The sequence below is a fragment of the Dipodomys merriami genome, unplaced genomic scaffold, assembly GCF_024711535.1.
Source record: "Dipodomys merriami isolate MVZ:Mamm:240054 unplaced genomic scaffold, mDipMer1.0.p SCAF_106, whole genome shotgun sequence".
In the NCBI taxonomy this organism is placed as follows: domain Eukaryota; kingdom Metazoa; phylum Chordata; class Mammalia; order Rodentia; family Heteromyidae; genus Dipodomys; species Dipodomys merriami.
Genome location: NW_027202338.1, coordinates 862,100 through 883,050, shown reverse-complemented (window position 1 = coordinate 883,050; position 20,951 = coordinate 862,100). Strand labels below are relative to the sequence as shown.

The 20,951-nt window shown below is 54.8% G+C and overlaps 2 protein-coding genes across 5 annotated transcripts; both read left to right on the top strand.

Moving 5' to 3' along the window:
- Positions 1–38: 38 nt before the first annotated feature.
- On the top strand, positions 39–10,602 carry LOC138811653 (rRNA 2'-O-methyltransferase fibrillarin). The gene is made up of 9 exons (XM_069999361.1): positions 39–121; positions 5,038–5,217; positions 5,325–5,426; positions 5,529–5,623; positions 6,076–6,246; positions 8,021–8,153; positions 9,152–9,264; positions 10,254–10,399; positions 10,497–10,602. Exons 1-9 carry the CDS (start codon positions 112–114, stop codon positions 10,519–10,521), a joined length of 975 nt encoding a protein of 324 aa, XP_069855462.1. The 5' UTR covers positions 39–111; the 3' UTR covers positions 10,522–10,602.
- Positions 10,603–10,888: 286 nt separating this feature from the next.
- LOC138812719 (dual specificity tyrosine-phosphorylation-regulated kinase 1B) lies at positions 10,889–19,266 on the top strand. 4 transcript variants are annotated; one of them, XM_070000840.1, is made up of 12 exons: positions 11,661–11,840; positions 13,037–13,200; positions 14,522–14,641; positions 14,742–14,930; positions 15,270–15,417; positions 16,031–16,317; positions 16,762–16,908; positions 16,992–17,132; positions 17,410–17,445; positions 17,530–17,725; positions 18,063–18,169; positions 18,257–19,266. In XM_070000840.1, the coding sequence occupies exons 1-12, from the start codon at positions 11,762–11,764 to the stop codon at positions 18,623–18,625; spliced, it is 1,983 nt and encodes a 660-aa protein (XP_069856941.1). In that variant the 5' UTR covers positions 11,661–11,761; the 3' UTR covers positions 18,626–19,266. The 4 variants fall into 4 exon arrangements, with proteins under 4 accessions (XP_069856957.1, XP_069856941.1, XP_069856931.1 ...); XM_070000856.1 differs by lacking the exon at positions 11,661–11,840 and adding an exon at positions 10,889–11,035 and having other exon boundaries at positions 17,410–17,725; XM_070000830.1 differs by having other exon boundaries at positions 17,410–17,725.
- The last annotated feature ends 1,685 nt before the right edge of the window (positions 19,267–20,951 follow it).

Genomic DNA, 20,951 nt, shown 5'->3' with positions numbered 1-20,951 from the left:
GGACACTGCCGCGCGCCTGCGCTCCTTTCCACGTGCGAAAGCTTGCTCCTGACTCGTGGAGTCTGGGACGCCACAAACTCCTCGGAGCCGAGCAACTCAGCGTCCACCACCATGAAGCCAGGTGCGGTCCGGAGCTGGGGCCAGGGGTCCAGGCAGGGGTGCAGGGAGACGGGCGGGAATCGGAGGGGCGGGGCCTTGGCCTAGGGCCCGGCGTTCTGAGCGCGGGATCCGGTCTCGTGCGGGGATGGGGATCCCAGTTCGGCCCTAGGATCGATCCTGACCCCTGACCTCTGACCCCAGGCCTGGAGTTGTGACCGGATTTGGAGGTCACGGTCGCCTTGGCCTCTGGCCGTTGTGGGGCTGTGACTGGAGGGGTCTTGACCTGGGTTTCGTGGATTAGAGGCGGTCAACAGGATTGTTGAGTTTGGGCCAGGGTTATTGCTCGGAAATCCCAAGTCAGAGTCCGGATTCTAACATCTTCCAGGGTCTTGAATGAATGGATTTTGGGGTTCTGGCTAGAGACCCAGATACTGGGACCGGGAGCTGGTTCTAAGGGATCCTCCGACTTCTCTCCCGCACCACCACCACCACCATCCCTTGGATCTCAAGCCCTCCGAGCTGAACACCCTGTCCCCATATTCTGTGTCTGGCCAAGACTGGTCCACTTTGCCCCCTCCACTTGCTTTTTCCCTTGAGCTACAACCCAACCCTTTTGTGTGAATTTTGTTGTTGTTTTGGTGTTTGTATTAGTACCTGTGCCATGTCCTCTTACTCAGCTTTCTTTTATGGCTAGTATTCTACCACTTGAGCCACACCTCCAAGTCAACGTTTTGCTGGTTAATTAGAGACGGAATCTGTATTACAGACTTTTCTTCCAGGGCTAGCTTTGAACTAGGGTGCTCCAGGTCTCAGCCTCCAGAGTAGATGGGTTTACAGGCATACACGGTCATACCTGGCTTTTTTTTTTTTTTTAAAGGTTAGAGTCCTTCCTGGTGTCTTGGAAATTCCTAAATCAGGCTTTCCCAACCCCCGTATCCTGTCTTGGAGAACTTTCTTCCCCTAAGTTGGGGGAAATTTTAGCAGTTCCCAAAAGTGTCTGTCTGCCTCATTTGAGTTGTTTTGTGTGTGCATGTGTGTATGTGTGTGTACAAATGAAGTCACTTGCAGGTAGTTTGAGGAATCCCTCCCCATTCCTCAGTGTTTGGGGATCTCATGAAATAGGGTTGAGGGTTGCTAGACTGTGTACTGTGCTAAGACCCTGACATCTCTGCAAGCAGCCTTGTGGGCTGCTTTTCCTCAAGAATCTGCTTGTGTTTTCTTCCCTCCTACCTTTAATCCAGAAACTCATTCCTCTGTTTTGAATCATAGCATTCAAACTGCGAGGCAGACCGTGTGTTTATCTCCTGTGCTTTGTGTTCAGCTATTTACTCTTCCCAACTTAATGAGGTGGGAATTGACTCCTTGGCAACCTTGCCTGCTCCCTAGTGTCCTCAGTGGTGATGACATGGCCATCTTCCTATACCAAGACAACTGGTCACTGTCTGACCCCCCTGCTTTCTGGATGGAAAGAGGTGCTTTCTCCAAGAGGCAGGACCAGAGACTGGAGAATCACGCACAAACACTGTCTCCTTTAATGTTTATTGATCCCCTAGTTTGTGTTGGATACAGCGATCGCACTGGGGATGTAATGGTTACTGAAAACAATGAAAAATCCTCTAGTTGGTGCAGAGACCTGCATGAATAGAGGGCCAAGGCTATGCCCCGGTGGCAGGACCCTGGGCAGTGGGATGGGAAGAGAGTAAAATGCCCCACAAATGCCCAAAGCAATGAAAACAGCATCTCTAAGTAGGTCCCAGAACTTAGGAGAGTTTGGACACTCTGTTGTATGGCTTTATTAGTCAGGAAAAGGAATTTGGATTTCATTTTGGATGTGGTGGAAGCCCTTGGAGGGATTTGGTCAGAGAAATGACCTGCCTGGGAGAGATCAGCAACTGGCTGCTGTGTGGAAAGCTGACAGTAGAGGGAGCAGAGGATAAAAAGTGAACAGTGTTTCATTAGGTTACGGAGTGTGGAAATTCAACTGTGGTCTGAGATCTAACCCCAGGACCACAATCCATCAGTAGAAAATAACTAGCAAGCCGGGCGCCGGTGTTTCACGCCTGTAATCCTAGCTACTCCGGAGGCTGAGATCTAGGATTGACGTTTAAAGCCAACACAGGCAGGAAAAGTCAGAGACTCTTATCTCCAATAAACCACTCAGAAAACTGTAAGTGGCACTGTGACTCAAGTGGTAGAGCACTAGCCTTGCGCTGAAGAGTTGAAGGACAGCGCACAGGCCCAGAGTTCAAGCCCCACGACCGACAGAAAGGGAGGGAGGAAGGGAAGGGAAGGAAGGAAGGAAGGGAGGGAGGGAGGGAAGGGAGAAAATAGCAAAGTATATAGTAGCTTGCACCTGTAATCCCACTTGTCATCAAGAACCTCCATCTCAAACAGGCCCATGGTGGCAACCTCTGTGGTCCCAGCTACCCAGGTAGGAGGATTTCAGTCTGGGACCTGCCCAAAAAAACAAACAAAACACACCCACAAGACTCTGAAAGAAAAATAAGTAAAGGATGAACAGACACCTGCATGTCTCAGGTGATGATAGACTATTGCTCAGAAAGTGTGAAGCCCTGAATGCAAACCTACTTCTTCCAAAATAAATAAGTAGATGAGCTGGGAAGGTGGCTCAGTGATAGAGGGCTTGCCCTTGCATGCGTGAGGTCCTGGGTTCGATTCCTCAGCACCACATAAGCAGAAAAGGCAGGAGGTGGCGCTGTGGCTCAAGTGGTAGAGTGCTAGCCTTGAGCTGAAGAGCTGAGGGACAGCGCCCAGGCCCAGAGTTCAGGCCTCACCACCGACCAAAAAAAAAAAAGTAGTTGTATGGAGTGGTTTTAATTCAGCAAGTCAGATTATGACTACAATGTATCTTGATGTGTTGGTTAATTTTGAGATAGAGTCTCCATCCCTTTCCAGGCATCCACCTGGAATGTGATCCTCCTATTTTTTTATTTCCCTATGTAGCTGGAAGTCTGGTGGACTTTTCTGCCCAGGTTGGCTTGAGACTTCGTTTTTCCAATCTCAGCCTTCCACATAGCTAGTGTTGCAGGTGTGAGCCACCAGCACCCAGCTGTAAATTTATTATTGAATAAGTTATTTCAAGGAAGGTCATTTAGGGGGCTGGGAAGGTGGCTCAGTGGTAGAGCGCTTGCCTTGCATGCATGAGGCCCTGGGTTCGATTCCTCAGCACCACATAAGAAAAAAAAGCTGGAAGTGGCGCTGTGGCTCAAGTGGTAGGGCGCTAGCCTTGAGCTGAAGAGCTGAGGGACAGCGCCCAGGCCCAGAGTTCAGGCCCCATGACCAACAACAACAAAAAAAGGAAGATCATTTTAGCTGTCATTACGTTTCAAACTGATCATGCAAACTAAAGTGATTTTTTTTTCCAGAGTAGTACTTCAGAGCTTTTGAAACCATCACAGAAAAATCAAATATTGAGTCTATTAGTACCAGAACTCTGTCTGCTTTGAACATTGTTTTATGTCATTGAAAAAAGTTTGCTCTGACCTGAAACAACAAAAACAAAAGTTTTCCAAGTTGATGTTCAACTTGGTGGTGGTTGTAGGGCTTGAACTCAGGACCTTGGTGCTGTCTCTAAGCTCTGTTTTGCTCAAGGCTAGTGCTTTACTACTTTGAGCCACAACACTTCCAGTTTTCTGGTGCTTAATTGGAGATAGGAGTCTTCTTGCCTGGGGTTTGCTTCAAAATACAATTCTCTGATCCCAACCTTTTGAGTAGCCGGGATTATAGGCATGAGCCACCAGCACCTGGCTTGTCTTCAGCTTTATTTTACTGACCACTCCTAAAGCACCTGTTGACTATTGGTCATCCTTGAAGGACAGTTGGTTGTTGTTTTCCCATGGGCTGGGTGAACATTGCAAGCTTGGAAACAGATAAACGAGCAGGGGACTGTATGTTGCCAACATCCATTTGGATATTAGCACTTCTTTCCAGCCATGGGGGAGGGGGGGTATGAAAATGTGTTTCCCAAGGTTTGGTGGGGATCCTATGGCCACAGGACCTGCACCCTTTGGACTCAACTGAAATTGACAGTGGGTGAGTTTGGGTGGGCCAACAATCCCACATCCGTCCTAACCCTCTGATGTGAGCTTGACCTATCAGTGATCTGGCTTACAAATTTAATCTTTGTCTACCCTCACCATATTTTGAGGGAGAAAGGGAGTTACCCCATACACTAACCCAGCTCAACATTGGTGAATTTTACTTGTTATGCAGCTTTACAAAGGATATTACAAGGCAGGTACCAGTGACTCACAACCTACAATCCTAAACCACTCAGGAGACTGAGATTTGAGGATCAGGGTTCAAAGTATGCCTGGGCAGGAAAGTCTGTGAAACTTATTCCCCAGTGAACTGCCAGAAAACCGGAAGTGGAACTGTGGTTCAAATGGTAGCATGCTAGCCTCAGGCACAAAAGCTCATGCACAGTGGGCTGGGAAGGTGGCTCAGTGGTAGAGCGCTTGCCTTGCATGCCTGAGGCCCTGGGTTCGATTTCTCAGCACCACATAAGCAAAAAAGAAAAAAGCCGAAAGTGGCGCTGTGGCTCAAGTGGTAGGGCGCTAGCCTTGAGCTGAAGAGCTGAGGGACAGCGTCCAGGCTCACAGTTCAGGCCCCATGACCGGACCAAAAAAAAAAAAGCTCATGCACAGTACGCAGGCCCTGAGTTTGAGCCCAAGGACCTGCTTAAAAATGAACGATAAGACCAGATAGATCTGTGTTCTGTGGTGAAGGTCATTGGCATGGTCAATAGTGGCTATTTCTCATTGTATTGGTCCATTCTTTCTGATGGACACTAACACGGTCATCCTGCATTTGCTGCTGCTACATTCATTCCATTATCCTGTCCGGAACCGCCAGGTAAGGTTGGTTTAGCCTGTTAACCTTCATCACCCTGATTCCTGTCTTTTGTTTCCACTGCAGGCTTCAGCCCCCGTGGGGGAGGCCGAGGAGGCTTTGGTGACAGAGGCGGTCGAGGCGGAGGCCGAGGAGGCTTTGGCGGGGGCCGCGGGGGCTTTGGCGGAGGCCGTGGGGGCTTTGGTGGAGGGCGAGGACGAGGTGGAGGCTTCCGGGGCCGAGGTGGCGGCGGCGGTGGAGGAAGAGGTGAGTGAGGACAGCAAGTAGGGACATGGCCTTTTATGGGGTGTGGGGAGGGAAGAGACGGGGGTGGGCAGGGGCTTTCTTTCCTACCACTGCTTTTCCTGGTGTAGGTGGAGGCTTCCAGGGTGGGGGCAACCGGGGTCGTGGCCGGGGCGGAAAGAAAGGAAACCAGTCCGGGAAGAATGTGATGGTGGAGCCCCATCGACACGAGGGTGAGTAAGGAAGTGTGGGACTGGGGGAGGGGAGCCCCAAGACTGGAGGAAGCTGGGAGCCCACAGGTCTCAGCCTTTCCCCTTCCCAACCTCCCCCGCCAGGTGTCTTCATTTGCCGCGGAAAGGAAGATGCACTGGTCACCAAAAACCTGGTCCCTGGAGAATCTGTTTATGGAGAGAAGAGAGTCTCCATCGCGGTGAGAGAGGGTCCCTGTCCACCCCAGGCCAGGCAGCCGAGGATCTTAACATGGCTCCCTCCAGATCCTGATGGCTCTCCCTGGCCCTTTCTCACCGTCATCTGTCTGTGCTCTGTGCTTCCTGTCTCCTCTCCTGGCCTGATCTTCTGCCTCCACACCACGTGTTACTAAAGGCAGGATCTGTGTTTTCTGCACTGATGGGTCCCAGTGTCAGGGACAGGAAATGATGACAGAGTGCCCGGTCTTACTGCTCCTCCTTGGCGTGGGTTGTCTGTTGCTCTTCTCTTCTCCTGGGGTCAGCATCCTCCGGGGCAAGGCAGGGCTGCATCTGTCATCCCTGCTGTGTACACACGTGTATTTGTGACCGGACCCACCCCATTTTATCTGAGGGATGTGGGGTCCTGCAGAAGAACCCAGCACTGACTTCCTCCCATTCATCTCTCCCCGGCCAGGAGGGAGATGACAAAATTGAATACCGAGCCTGGAACCCCTTCCGTTCCAAGCTGGCCGCAGCAATCCTGGGTGGCGTGGACCAGATCCATATCAAGCCCGGAGCCAAGGTGCTGTACCTTGGGGCTGCCTCAGGCACCACCGTCTCCCACGTCTCTGACATCGTAGGCCCGGTGAGTGGATGGGTGTGACAAGGAGGAGGCGAAAGCTGCCTCCCCTAGGCCAACTTGGAGTGGGGCTTGGCTGCTTCCCCGGGCTGTGGTGCTGGGCTGGGCCTTTGCCTGTAAGTGCCTTACTCACAGCTGGGAGGAATTAAGCTCAGCATCTCAAAGGCCTAACCTCATTCAGCAATGCTCCTGGGTTCTCTTGCCAGAAGAGTGTGGGCGTGGCTGACCCATTGGATAGAGTTATTGCACTATTTAAGTTTGTCCTCTTTACAAAGAAATCCTTTCTCCAAGGTTGGGGTCTGGTTCAAATGGTAGGACTTATCCTAGAAAGGGCAAGCCAGAAGCCCTGAGTTCAAATACCACCAGCAAAGACAAGGTCATGCCTCAAAATCTAGTCTTCTGATTTCCCTTGGGAGAACTAGTTGTTGTCATGGTTCTGGCCTGCATTTTTCTGTATGGTTCCCCTGGAATTCCGTGTAGAGAGCACTGGGCACCCAGGTTTATTTATTTCATGATCTTTTCTTATTTATACAATTAGAGGCTGTTTAACTTGGTAGTGAAAACTCTAAGGCCCATCCAGGCATAATGGTGCCCCCCTGTAATTCCAGCACTTGTAGGCAGAAGCAGTAGGATCATGAGTTCAAGGCAAGCCTAAACTATGTAGGGACACCTTGTCACAAACACACATTCAGGGTCTGTGGTAGGTATTTGACAATCCTATGGCTTTTGGCAAGGTGTGCTTCACCTTTCTGGGCCTCAGTTTAACCCTCTGGAGAATGAGTTGTGAAAATTAAACACGTAAATTTGTCTCATTTCCTGGGCCCAATGTAAATGCCTTTAGCTCTTCTTACTGTTTTTGTTTGTTTGTTGCCAGTCCTGGGGCTTGAATTTTAGGCCTGGGCACTATCCTTGAATTTCCTTTTGCTCAAGGCTAGCACTCTACCACTTGAGCCACAGTGCCACTTCCAGCTTTATCTGAGTAGTTTATTGTAGTTAAGAGTCTCATGCACTTTCCTGCCCTGGGCTGGCTTTGAACCACAATTACAGGTGTGAGCCACCAACACCTGGTCCTTATTTTTTATAGTGGGGCTTGAACTGTGGGCTGGGCCTTGCATGCTCACTTGGCTTTTTTTTTTTTTTTTTGTCGGTCGTGGGGCTTGAACTCTGGGCCTGGGCGCTGTCCCTCAGCTCTTCAACTCAAGACGAGCGCTCTACCACCTGAGCTACAGTGCCACTTCTGGTTTTCTGGTGGTTTATTGGAGATAGGAGTCTCACGGTCTTTCCTGCCCGGGCTGGCTTTGAACCGCGATCCTCAGATCTCAGCCTCCTGAGTAGCTAGGATTACAGGCATGAGCCACCAGCGCCCGGCTGCTCACTTGGCTTTTTTGATCAAAGCTGGCTACCACTTGAGCTACAGCTCCACTTACAGCTTTTTGCTGGCTAATTTAACTCAGATTTATCTGCCCAGGTTGGCTTTGAATCACAGTCCTTAAGGATCTGAATAACTTAAGATTCTAAATAGGAGGCACTAAAGTCTTGCTTGGCTGCCTGGTTTTAAGCCTCTGTTGGGAACTTGGGTTTTGGGGTTCAACAAAATGGGATTGTATAGTTTGGCTGTTTAGCTAGTCATTTCCTGTCTCAGCCTGACTTTTAAGGAATATGGGCATAATATCCGTAAGTGGTGGGTGTTGAAGTGCTGTGTAGTAGGAGCCTAGAAGTAGGCCCTGCATATATGAGCGGCGTGCAGTAACATTGTAAACTGTTCGTGGGTTCACTTCAGGATGGTCTGGTCTACGCGGTCGAGTTCTCCCACCGCTCTGGCCGGGACCTCATTAACTTGGCCAAGAAGAGGACCAATATCATTCCTGTGATTGAGGACGCCCGGCACCCACACAAATACCGCATGCTCATCGGTGAGGGGGTCTGGAGGAGGGGTGGCCCTGGGCAGGTAGGACAGCAGCTCCAGCTTTCCCTGGGAGAGGCCTGTGGAGTTAGAATGGGTGAGCGGGCATCTGGACTATGGAAGTGGAAAGTTGAGGGTGGCCCAGTGAGAGGTGGCAGTGGCAATGCTGCCTCTGCGTTGGGGTGTCTGATCTCCTCCCTCCTCAGGACCCTGTGCTTCCTGCCTCCCTCCAAAACACCATGCCTTAGTCACCACTCCTGGCTTCCATTTGAAAGCCTCTTTCCAGGGAACATATTAATCGGGTGAGACCCTATCACAGACTTGAGTTGTGGCCTGGCCCAGAGGGGCCCATTTTGAAATTTAATGACGTTATTTTTTTTTTTTTTTTAACAATTTTGAAAAGTCTAGTACAAACATGGGAAAGCCTTGCAAATCATCCCCGGAGGTAATTGATGAGAGCATCTGCTACCCACTTTTCCCACTTCTTAAAGAAACCATTATTGTTTTCTTTGAATCCACACTTCATGAAAAATAAAAGACTTCCATTCCATTCATTTTTTTTTTCTTTAAGTATTGTTTTCCTCTCCCCTCCCCCCCCCAAGCTTATTTTCATGTGAAGTCCTGCACATGCTCTTGCCTTTAATTGCTCACTTTTACTGTCTCTTGATGACGTGTCTGTCTTCCCCTCCTCACCCCCCCAGACCCTGGAGCATCTCGAGGGCAGGGTCCGGGTCTGACTCGCCTCTGTGTCCCCCACGCCCAGCCCAGGGCTGGCCACAGAGTAGGTGGCATCCGTGGTTTACAAAAGGGTGGAGTGATTGTGGGTTTTGGACCCATCTTAGGGGCACTCTGGAGGGAGGTGGATCAGTGGGGGAGGGGTGGGAAGTAAGACTGGAGGCAGGGGGTCCCCCAGGAACCTGCTGGTGATGGAGCACAAACAGTTCCCATGGGAGGGTCTGGGAAGATCTATGATGGGTCTAACTGGAAACTGCCACTTTTTTCTCCTAGCAATGGTAGATGTGATCTTTGCCGATGTGGCCCAGCCAGATCAAACCCGGATTGTGGCCTTGAATGCCCACACCTTCCTGCGGAATGGAGGACACTTTGTGATTTCCATTAAGGTATGGGGAGGTGTCTTTTTGCATTTAAAAACCAAAGTCTACTGGGCTCCAGTGACCCATGCCTGTAATCCTAGCTACTTAGGAGGCTGAGATCTGAGGAAAGCAGGAAAGGCTGAGATTCTACACAGAACATGCCTGTAATCCTAGCTACTTAGGAGGCTGAGATCTGAGGAAAGCAGGAAAGGCCGAGATTCTACACAGAAAAGGCTGGAAGTGGCGCTGTGACTCAAGTGGTAGAGCTAGCCTTGAGCTAATGAAATTCAGGGACAGCTCCCAGGCCCTGAGTTCAAGCCCCAGGACCGGTATTATAACCATGTAACTTTGAGCCATGACTTAACCTACCTTTGTGACTCATTTCTTAGTTTTATCTCAGTTAAAGGTAGATGTGAGGTTTAAATGATTCAACATATGTGAACTGTTGAAAACAGATCCTGGCACAGAATGTGTATTTTGATGGTAGATGTATTTTTTCCAAAATAATTTGTAATACAGAAAACTCCCATGTGCCTTTCAGAATTTGTTAGCCTTTTCCTCTTTTAATGTAAACTACATGTATCTTTTCACTTTAATTTCTTGGTAGAGAAACTGGTGACTTAAAATTTTTTTTTTTATTAACATACATTGGCCATACTAGGGGAAATTTCATTGTGACATTTGCATGCATATACACAATATATTCCAGTGTCTTCCCCATTATGCTCTCCCTTACCTGTCTCTGTCAAGTGTGTGTGTTGAGAGAGAGAGAGAGAGAGAGAGAGGGTCCTGGGGCTTGAACTTGGGGCCTCAGCACTGCCCCTCAGATTTTTGGCTCAAGGCAAGCACTGTACCAGTTGAACCACAGCTCCACTCCCAGCTTTTGGTGATTAAGTGGAGATGAGTATCTCCGATTTGTCTGCCCCAGGGCTGGCTTTGAACTGCAATCCTCAAATCTCAGCCTCCTGGGTAGCCACCCGTGGGGTGGACGGCCCTGAGACCCTGACTCTCTGCAGGCCAACTGCATCGACTCCACTGCCTCGGCAGAGGCCGTATTCGCCTCAGAGGTGAAGAAGATGCAGCAGGAGAACATGAAGCCCCAGGAGCAGCTGACCCTAGAGCCCTACGAGAGAGACCACGCGGTGGTGGTGGGCGTGTACAGGTGAGTGGGGCCCGCGGGTCAGCCCAGCAGCCCTCTGGGCCATGGTTGGGGGCCTGGGGACCCCGCAGCCAGATGACAAGCTGTCTTCTGTTGCCAGGCCACCTCCCAAGGTGAAGAACTGAAGCTTCTGCCCCGGGTGGTTCTGAGGAATGTGTTGCTGCTGTTGCACGTGGGATTGTTTTTCTATTAAAAGACTCTTCTGACGCCTGTGTGCCCGCTGCCCATCGCTCCGCCAGGACACGCGTGCGCGCTCGATGGCCGGCCAATCTTGCCGTTGCGGTGGGGGTTGGGATGGCCTGCCCGGCCACAAGGCGCATGCTCCTTTCCTAGTAGTGACGTGTGCGGCCGGAACCTTAGGCCCTCGGGCCTGATTGGTTGCTAGCTACGCATGTGCACCAATAAGCACCTGGAGAGCGCAGGCGCCAACAGCGGTCCGTGTCACGTGACGGGAGCGGTGGGGGGCTGGGGGCGGAGCCCGGGGCAGGGGGGCCGGTTTGTTGTGGTCGCCATTTTGCTGGTTGCATTACTGGGTAATCAGGGCCCTGGCTCTTCGCGTCCGCTGGATACCCTCAGCCCGTGGGCAGGTCTGAGCTCGGGCTGCCCGAGCGGTTTGAGTCCCCTTACCCGCGCCCCCAGGTAACGACGCGGTGACGGCGGGGAGGCGGCAGGGGTTCTCGGGGAGGGTAGGACGGGATCCGCCCTGCCCGGCACCGCCGCGAGAATTAGCACGAGGCTGCGGGAAAGAGGGAGCGTCGGGCAGGTGCGGGCCGGGGCCGACTATTCATAGTCGGATTCCTGGAAGGGGCCGGGCCCGAGGGAGCCTTCCGAAGAGGGAGGTCGGGAGGGGGTGGTCGGGCCCCACTCCCGCCCTTTGTTTGGGCTCGGCTTCGTCGGCCGCTTCTTCGTCGCCTAGCAACAGCTGCCCTGGGCTGCGATTGGCTGGGCTCTTGGCAGGGACGGCCAATGGCACCGTTGTTGCCATGGGAGGTGCGGCTTGCCAAGCTCAGTTGGGCCCCGCCTGCCGGGCTTTGCCGGCCGGGGCGGGCCTCCTGGGTAGGGGGGGCGGGACAGCGGGGTCCCCAGGGGCGGGTGACCGCTAGGGGCGGGGCGGGGCCGGTGGGGCGAGGGTTAACCCGCCCCTCCCCCGTCCACCTGCTCTCCCCCTTCCCCCGCATGACCCGGGCTGACCCTCCCCCTTCCTACCCCCAAGCAGCGGCGGCGGCGGCGGCGGCGGCGGCGGCGGCGTTGGCTGCTGTTGTCACCCACCGGCCGCCTGTCCCGCTTGCCCTCCTCGCTGCAGGGTTTGCCGGGCCGGCAGGGCCGGGGACAGGCAGCCACCTTCTGACCGCTGCCACCACCGCCATGCTGGCCATTCGCCCACCCCACTGGGGGCCCCACCGCGCCCCAGCCCCCCGTGGGCCCGGTGCCAGCCCTGACCAGGGTATGGGGTGGGGGCTGGGAGAGGCGCTCCTGGGGTGGGAAGACTACGGGGCGGGGGGGGGGGGGGAATGGCAGCGGGAGGACTTGTTTTGGTAGGAAATCCCAAGAAAGTAGGGGTCCTGGAGTGGTAGAGTATGGGATTAAGGTATCTGATATGGAGAGAGACCCGATGGCAGAGACTTTATTTTAGTGGACACTTGGGAGGGGAGATCTCCAGTTTGGGGGTATTTGGCTGTGGAGGCCTTCTAGGAATAGACACAGTGGCGGCAAGACCCAATATAGAAAGGGGTGACTGGAGAAAGGAGTGCTAGAAATACTGGATAGTGTACGGGATGTCCAGTGTGAGGGCAGAAAGGACAATCGCTCTAGACTGGGAAAACACTTTCTTCTGCTCCCAGGAGGAATAGGCCTTGCCTGGGAGGGGGTCTGGGGTAATTGGGGACTCTACTGATGTGGCCCAGAGGGAATGGAATATATATAGGGGCACTACCTGGAGGGGAGGGTCCTTGGTGTGAGAGACCTGAAACGGAAGTCGTTTTGGAAGGATATGGGAAAGGTGCACCCTCCCTGTGGTCAAGAAAGCCTAGTAGTCATACTCTTACATAGGGGTTCTGGATGGCCAGGAGACCCTCAAGAACCCTGATATGGTCTTAGGGATGCATGGTCTTACAGCTGCCATGGTTTAGGGAAAGCTAGAGTTCTCTGGTTTGGAGAAACCACTGAGAAGAGTAGGCTTGAAGTGAAGGGATGCATGGTATAGAAGAGACCCTGCTACTAAAGGAAGACTAAGAGGGTGGGGTCCTGTGTGAGGGGCCCTGGAAAGAGCCAGGTGTAGGCCTGGAGAAAAAAATGAACTCTACTCCCCAGACTGCTGTTTCCCTCCGCTTCCCTCCTCCCAATGATTGGTGTCTTTCTGTCCCCCTTTCCTGTCATGGCCTACATCTGCCTCCTCCCACCCTTGTCTGGCCCCAATCATTCTCTCTCACATGTGTGCTGTCTCATTTACTTACTTGATCTTCATTTGTTGAGGGACTTTGCTGTTCCCCTGCCACTTCTCTGTGTTGCTACCTGTTGCCCTGCTGCACCTTTTGCTTTCCCTCTTCTCTGCCTTCCTCCTCGTACCTACCTCTCCCCTGCCTGCTCCTGTCCCCCACACCCTCTTTCCATGTCATCTCTTCATTTCCCACCTGCTCTCAGGTCTCAGCGGCGGTGGCAGCCGAGGTGCAGGATGCGAGAAGGCGCCCCCCGGCCGGGCTCCCGCTCCAGGCCTCGCACCCCTGCGGCCCTCTGAGCCCACCATGGCCGTTCCACCAGGCCATGGCCCCTTCTCTGGCTTCCCGGGGCCCCAGGAGCACACACAGGTAGGCATTCAGCTGGCTCCTCACCTGCCTGAGGGTAGATGGAGGCTGGGATAGATGGGTCTCAGGACACAGTCTGATTGCACATGAGTCTCTGAAGGACCTCATGGGCCTCAAAGGACTGAAAGAGTTCCAGGCAGAGGTAAGAGTTTGGGCAGCCTGGGTACAAATGCTGCCCTGCCTGGTGACTATCCACCACTGTGGTTCTTCATATATGTCACCTCTTCTGTAAGACTGGACCACTGATGACCCCTCCCTCCCTACCAGTGTTGCGAGGATCAAACAAATGCTCAGAACAGGTCTTGGCACATGGCCATTTAAATGCTAAGAAAAGAGGTCTAGAGCAAAAGGCAAGTGGGAAAGACAGGCGAGCTGAAGACAAGCTACAGACAAGATCCAAGGATAAAATCTCTTAAGGCTAAGACATCAAAATAAAATGGAGCCTGGAAACTGATCCTGGCTACACAGGAAGCTAAGAGCTGGAGGATGATGGTTCAAGACTCCATCTCCAGAATAACAAGTAAAAAGCAGAGCTTGAGGCATGGCTCAAGAGGCATAGAACATCAGTCAGGAACTGCAAACCCTAATACTGCTACACACACACACAAGCAAAATAGATGGGAGATCCAGGGATCCACATCCTGAGGCCAAGAGCCTTGAGGTGAAGGTTAAAGGCTAGAAGTTAAACCCCAGGGGGAAGAGGAGCTCAACTACTAGATGTCCAGAGTGGTCTCAGGTAGAAGGCTTGTGGGGAAGGGGGCAGGGAGGAGGTAACAGTGCCAGGCTTCTGAAATATTGCTCCCACTGAAGCTCAGGAGTAAAAGTTGCTGGGAATGTGGCTTAGTGATGCAGTGCTTTCCTAGCATGCATGAAGCCCTGGATTCAATTCCTCAGTACCACATACACAGAAAAAGCTGAAATTGGTGCTGTGGCTCAAGTGGTGGAGTGCTAGCCTGGAGCAAAAGAAGCTCAGGGACAGCGCCCAGGCCCTAAGTTCAAGCCTCAGGACTGGGAAAAAAACAAAAAAAGCATGCAGGGCTGACTTCAGGCCAACCTGAAAGGTCAGAAGTAAACTCACAGCTTCACTCGGGACAGCTCACTAGGGAACACCCCCTGTGTGCCAGGCCCTGCTCAAGGTGCTGGAGATAGATGGCAGCCAGGACCAGATCCGTGTCCTTGGGGAGCTTACATTCTAGTGGGGGGCCAGTGATGAGAAAGTACATGTGGTCACCAGGGACCAGCAGCCCTTAATTAGCTCTCCCCTTAGAGCTGGGAGGGAAAGGCCTGTCCTCAGCATCTGCCCCCCTCCCCCCCTGCCCCACAGACATTGCCTGATGTGCGGCTGCTGCCTCGGAGGCTGCCGCTGGCCTTCCGGGATGCCACTTCAGCCCCCCTGCGCAAGCTCTCTGTGGATCTCATCAAGACCTACAAGTACATCAATGAGGTGGGCAGGGAGCCAGGCGCCTGGGCAGGGCGCCCAGGGGTCTTGGCTGCTGGCACAGGTCACTCACCAGTCCTTGTCTCCTGGCCACCTGGCTGGGCAGGTGTACTATGCGAAGAAGAAACGGCGGGCCCAGCAGGTGCCACCCCAGGACTCGAGCACCAAGAAGGAGAAGCGGGTCCTGAACCATGGTTACGATGACGACAACCATGACTACATTGTGCGCAGTGGCGAGCGCTGGCTGGAGCGCTACGAGATTGACTCTCTGATTGGCAAAGGCTCCTTTGGCCAGGTGCGGGCAGGAGGTGGGGGCACCCGCACCTGCTGATAGGAGCCCACATTCACACTGTGGCTCTGTGGCTTCAAGTCTTGTGCAGGACCACTCACCTCAGTCCAGCCACTTAGTTGTGCCTCAGTTTGCTTTTCTGGAGAAGTAGAAATAACCAGAGACTGCATACAAGAGAACTTACTTTGCACCCTGTGTTGATACCAGTGTCCACTGAGGGTGAGCCCTCAGCCAGGAGTCGCTGGTTGGAGGACCAGTGTAGTTGGTGGGTCTCCTGGCTGGAGGGAGAAGCTCAGCATGTGGCTGTGTCCCCCTCCTCATCTGGTGCTGTGTCCCCTCCAACAGGTGGTGAAAGCCTATGATCATCAGACCCAGGAGCTGGTGGCCATCAAGATCATCAAGAACAAAAAGGCCTTCCTGAACCAGGCACAGATCGAGTTGCGGCTGCTGGAGCTGATGAACCAGCATGACACAGAGATGAAGTACTACATAGGTAAGACCTGGAGCTGGCTTCCTTCCGCACAGAGCACCTGGGTTTGCCAGCAGGCTGGGGTCCTCCACTTCAGTGGTTCTCTGGATTCTCCTGCCTCCTTTGCGATTATTCCTGTTTGCTTGGTAAAAGTGGTCAGTGTTTACCAGGCTCTGCTGTGAGCAGGTCACATCAATCACCTCCCTTACAGCTCACATTCTTGCCCATGTTGGAGATAAGAAACTGAGGAACTGGGTATTGTCACTTGCATGAGGTGACAGTTTGTGGCAGCAGAGCTTTAATTTGATGACCGGGGGTGGGGGGGGGGTGGGAGGGTCGTCCTATTAGAGTGTGAAGATTGTATTTTATAAGGAGAGCAAATGGAAAAACACCTTTCCGCTCCACAAAACTCACAAAAATGGTGTTACATTTTAAATGTGAAGTGTTAAAAGGCCTGCTGAGAGCAAATAGAAAGTTTTTGGTTTAATCAGAGGTTTGGCAGAGCCCAAGGGACAGTAAGTGAGCCAATTCCTTGCCATTAGAAACATTGTGGCGAGCTGGTGGCACCCAAGGGCACAGCAAGGGGGCATGGCTGGGAAGAAACAGATTAATTCCTGTGTGGGCCCTCCCCTGGCAGTGCACCTGAAGCGGCACTTCATGTTCCGGAACCACCTGTGCCTGGTGTTTGAGCTGCTGTCCTACAACCTGTATGACCTCCTGCGAAACACACACTTCCGAGGCGTCTCGCTGAACCTGACCCGGAAGCTGGCGCAGCAGCTCTGTACAGCGTTGCTCTTCCTGGCCACGCCCGAACTCAGCATCATCCACTGCGACCTCAAGCCAGAGAACATTCTCCTCTGCAACCCCAAGCGCAGTGCCATCAAGATCGTGGACTTCGGCAGCTCCTGCCAACTTGGCCAGCGGGTGCGGCTCAGACCTGCTGGGGCAAGGGCGTGGGAGGGGCAGAGTGGGGCGGGGCCAGCAGTGGAAGAAGATGGCTCCAGGATGTGGGAAAGGAGGTAGGAGAGAGGCCCACAGGGTGAGTGTACTGCCCACCAGGAAGAGGAACTTGAGCCTGAGGAGTAAGGCCACTTCCGTAGCTCCAGCTGTGACATTGGAGTTGGCTGGTCACAGGTCTGGTGCTGCTCAGTGAGCAGGCCTAAGTTACACTAGTGTTGGGGCCCTGGGGACCACCAGCCTGTGACTGGGGGTGACCTAGAGGGCCAGGGAAGGGGACAGCCACAGGCTGCTGAGCAAGATGGTGCCGGAGGCTCCTAGGCAGGCATGCTGAGAGCCATGGTAGCAAGGGGCTGGTGCTAGGTCAGATCTCCCACCACCTGGGAGCCCTGACCGTTCCATCCCCTCTAGATCTATCAATACATCCAGAGCCGCTTCTACCGCTCCCCGGAGGTGCTCCTGGGCACACCCTACGACCTGGCCATCGACATGTGGTCCCTGGGCTGCATCCTGGTAGAGATGCACACCGGGGAGCCCCTCTTCAGTGGCTCCAATGAGGTGCGCCCTCAGGACGGGGTGTGCCGGAGGGGGCAGGAGGGGGCCTGGTTGTACTGGGGCCCCTGACCACCACCTGCCCGCAGGTGGACCAGATGGGCCGCATTGTGGAGGTGCTGGGCATCCCACCAGCCCCCATGCTGGAGCAAGCCCCCAAGGCTCGCAAGTACTTTGAGCGGCTGCCTGGGGGTGGCTGGACCCTACGCAGGACAAAGGAACTCAGGAAGGTGCGCCCTGCCCCATGCCAGCCCTCCTTCCCTGGGTGGCCCTCACTCTCACACTTGGGGCTCCCCCTCTTCCCTGCTTCCTGTGTGTCTTTCCCTGCCTCCCTCCCACCCCCAATTGTCTGCCCTCTCCTTCCTTCCCTGCCCTCCCTGCACCTCGTCTTAGCTTCTCTCTTTCCACTTTCTTTCTTGTGCCTCTGTTTCCCCGTGTGTGTCTCCCTGCCCCTCCTGCCCACTGACGGCCACTCTCTTGCCCCCCCTCCCACCCCCTCCCTGCCAGGATTACCAGGGCCCCGGGACACGGCGGCTGCAGGAGGTGCTGGGCGTGCAGACGGGCGGGCCCGGGGGCCGGCGGGCGGGGGAGCCGGGCCACAGCCCCGCCGACTACCTCCGCTTCCAGGACCTGGTGCTGCGCATGCTGGAGTACGAGCCTGCCGCCCGCATCAGCCCCCTGGGCGCCCTGCAGCATGGCTTCTTCCGCCGCACGGCCGACGAGGCCACCAACACGGGCCCGGCAGGCAGCAGTGCCTCCACCTCGCCCGCGCCCCTCGACACCTGCCCCTCCTCTAGCACCGCCAGCTCCATCTCCAGCTCGGGTGGGTGCTCAGCGCCCCGAGCTTCCACACTGCCTGCTGCTCAGTTCCCAGTGGAGATGGGGTGGGGGGCTCCCCCTTCACGCTTGCTCAGACTCCTGAAATTGGTTCTGTAACAGCTAGAAAGACTCCCATTCCGCAGCTCAAAATTGGACTGGGGCTGGGAGCATGACTCAAGTGATAGAATACCTGCCCTTAGTTCAAACGCAGTAGGGCAAAAACAAAAAACAACACTGGATCTTTCAAAGGGGCTCCGTCCTAGAGCCCAAACCTGGCCTAGGCTGTGAACCAGGCTCAGTCACCTCTCACCTGTGCGGCCTCTTCTCCCTGGTGCTTCTAGGAGGTTCCAGTGGCTCCTCCAGTGACAACCGGGCCTACCGCTACAGCAACCGCTATTGTGGGGGCCCTGGGCCCCCAATCTCTGACTGTGAGATGAACAGCCCCCAGGTATTGTGGGGGCTCTGTAAGTGGGTGTGGGGTACCAGAGGCTGCAGAACCTGGGTCTCCATCACCCCACCCCTTTTGCTTTTTTAGGTTCTGCCCTCCCAGCCGCTGCGCCCCTGGGCAGGGGGCGATGTGCCCCACAAGACACATCAAGCCCCTACCTCTGCCTCATCACTGCCGGGGACCGGGGCCCAGTTACCCCCCCAGCCCCGATGCCTTGGCCGTCCCCCATCACCAACCTCACCACCACCCCCGGAGCTGATGGATGTGAGCCTGGTGGGAGGCCCTTCAGACTCCCCACCTCACCCAGCGCCTGCCCCCCAGCACCCGGCTGCCTCAGCCCTCCGGACTCGGATGACAGGAGGTCGTCCACCTCTCCCACCCCCTGATGACCCTGCCTCTCTGGGGCCTCGCCTGGGCCTCCGTGGTGTACCCCAGAGCACAGCAGCCAGCTCATGACCCCGCCCCCTCTCTGGGGCCCTTCCTGAAGCCATACCACCCCCCCCCATCTGGGGGCCCTGGGCTCCCATCCTCATCTCTCCCCCTAGACTGGAATTGCTGCTACCCAGCTGGGGCGGGTGAGGCCTGCACTGATTGGGGCCTGGGGAAAGGGTCAAGGAGAGGGGTTTGGCCACACCCTCCCCACTAAGGACTGGACCCTTGGCCTCCTCTCCCCCTTGTTTTCTATTTATTGTACCAAAGACAGTGGTGGTCCGGTGGGGGAGGGGGAGACACTCTCCCTTGCCCCAGGACCCTAGGAGGGGTGGGGGCAGGTAGGGGGAGATGGCCTTGCTCCTCCTCGCTGTACCCCCCAGTAAAGAGCTTTCTCACATGCCTGCCTGAGCGTTTGCAGGGCCTTGGCTCCCCCTCACCCGCCCTCAGAGCCATTGTGGGGAGAGGTGTAGGGGAGAAGGGGGTGTTGGAAGCGCTCTAGTGTAAGTACATCCCTCTGGGTAAATTAAAGAGTTGATGCAGGCATGGGGCTGCAGGAGAGGCTACAGAATCCTGGGCATGTTGTGGGTAGAGGCCTAGCCCACATTTGCCTTTTCCAGGGTAAAAAGACCCCAAAAGGGTAGAGGCCCCCTTAGGCTCACCTGTCTGCGAAACACCATGTTCTGCTCTCCTAAACCACGGCTCGCTGGGGGGGTTGGTTGCACGTCAGAGGCTGTTTATGCCAGGCAGGTATCCAATTGATGCCGTCGGGGAGCAGACGAGCGGCGAGCACAGCTTATGCCCAACCCATGCCTGGTCCCACTTCGGGCTCATTGTAGAAAGAAGCATTTTGAGATTTTTTTCAGGCAAAGATGCTCCCTTGGTTCCAGGTAAGTAGTCTTGTTTCCATGGCAATCTGGGAACTTCCGTCTCCTATTAGCCAATCAAGAACCGCATGGTTCAAAGAGTACTGTCTCCACCACTGGGGCGCGGCGCTCTCTGGGAAATGGAGTTCTATGCGGTGATTTCTTTGTCGGCCTTTCGTTGGGGGAACTACAAAGACCAGAATTCTCCGCGCACGCTTGAAGGCGAGGCTAGGCTGGTAGGGCCCGGATGTTGGAGGCGGTCGCTAAAGGCAGAGAAGGCTGTGATTGGACGGTTTGCTGCATGCATTGTGCGGTGTCGCGTTCTCTGGAGTGTCGGAAGGTGGAGGTGGAGTCCCGACTCAGCCCTGGGAGGGGGCGTGGGCCGCGGCTGTGAGTCAGGCCCCCCCGCAGTTCGAGGCCGGAAGTGGCCCTGGGGGGGCAAGAAAGCTAGTCGGTGGAGAGACGGGTACCTGAGGGCTATCGGAGGCCGCGGGGAGCGCGATGCGGCCAGGCGGGCACCGGCGGGGGTCGGGGTGCCCCGGGGGCTGTGGATGCTCGGGCGATGGTGGCGAGGATTCTGTATAAACTGGATCACGGGGGACGGGGGGGGAGGGGGGCATCCAGGTCGCTGGGAGCAGTGAGGACTCAGGAGAGAGTTTCTGGAAGGAAATGCGCGGGGCCTACTTTTGTTGAGACCTGGGAATCGATGGGCAGGAAGATACCGGGGTCAGAGGGGCGGCCGCAGGGTCCTAGGCCAAAGAGGTCACCGCGGGCGGGGCGGGGCGGGGCGGGTGCGAGAGGGGCCAGTATGAGAGGGGTCTGGAGGCCGAGTTGTGGCTGTGTGGAAAAAGAGTGGTGGAGGGGGCCAGGGCCCGCATGCGCGCGCGTGTGTGTGCGCGCGCGACACACACACACACACGCACGCACGCACGCACAATTCTCAGTAAAACCAAATCGGAAGCTGGTAGAGAAGGAACGATGCTAGGGAAGGAGTCCAGGGCCTCCCACGTGGGAAGAGCTGTACCACAGCTACAGCAGCCTCCTCAGAATACTTGGGGAGGCTGGTACCCCTGTGACCTGTGAACTCCTTTCTACAAAAGGGGATGCTGAAGGCAAAGGAGGTTAAGTAATTTATCCTGAAGGTCAGAGAGAGAGAGAATGTTGTTCACTTAAGGTACTTGTTGATCCTAGAGACATCACCAGGAGCCAGGTCATATAGTACCTATAAGGAACTTAAGATCTCAAGGAAATACCCTTCATCTTATATCTTAACTTCCAGCCCAGAACTGGAGCTCCTGACTGCCTGTATAATACCTCCTGGTTTGTCTAGAACAACATCTCCAGAGTCACCTCAGCAAGCTCTTCTGCTCCCACCCCTCCTCCACTGTTGTCACATGCAGCCAGAGGGGCACTGGGAGCACCTGCTCAGGTCCATTCAGTGCTCGGGATCCCTCCATGGCTCCATGTCATGCAGGGTAGAACTAGAG

Bases quoted from the DNA above. Each gene is read 5' to 3' on its own strand.
- LOC138811653 (XM_069999361.1), top strand. The intron at 8,154-9,151 runs GTGAGGGGGTCT...TTTTTCTCCTAG, and splicing joins CAAATACCGCATGCTCATCG to CAATGGTAGATGTGATCTTT. The intron at 9,265-10,253 runs GTATGGGGAGGT...GACTCTCTGCAG, and splicing joins ACTTTGTGATTTCCATTAAG to GCCAACTGCATCGACTCCAC.
- LOC138812719 (XM_070000830.1), top strand. From the start codon at position 11,762: ATGCTGGCCATTCGCCCACCCCACTGGGGGCCCCACCGCGCCCCAGCC. The intron at 11,841-13,036 runs GTATGGGGTGGG...ACCTGCTCTCAG, and splicing joins CGGTGCCAGCCCTGACCAGG to GTCTCAGCGGCGGTGGCAGC. The intron at 14,931-15,269 runs GTGCGGGCAGGA...CCCCTCCAACAG, and splicing joins GCAAAGGCTCCTTTGGCCAG to GTGGTGAAAGCCTATGATCA.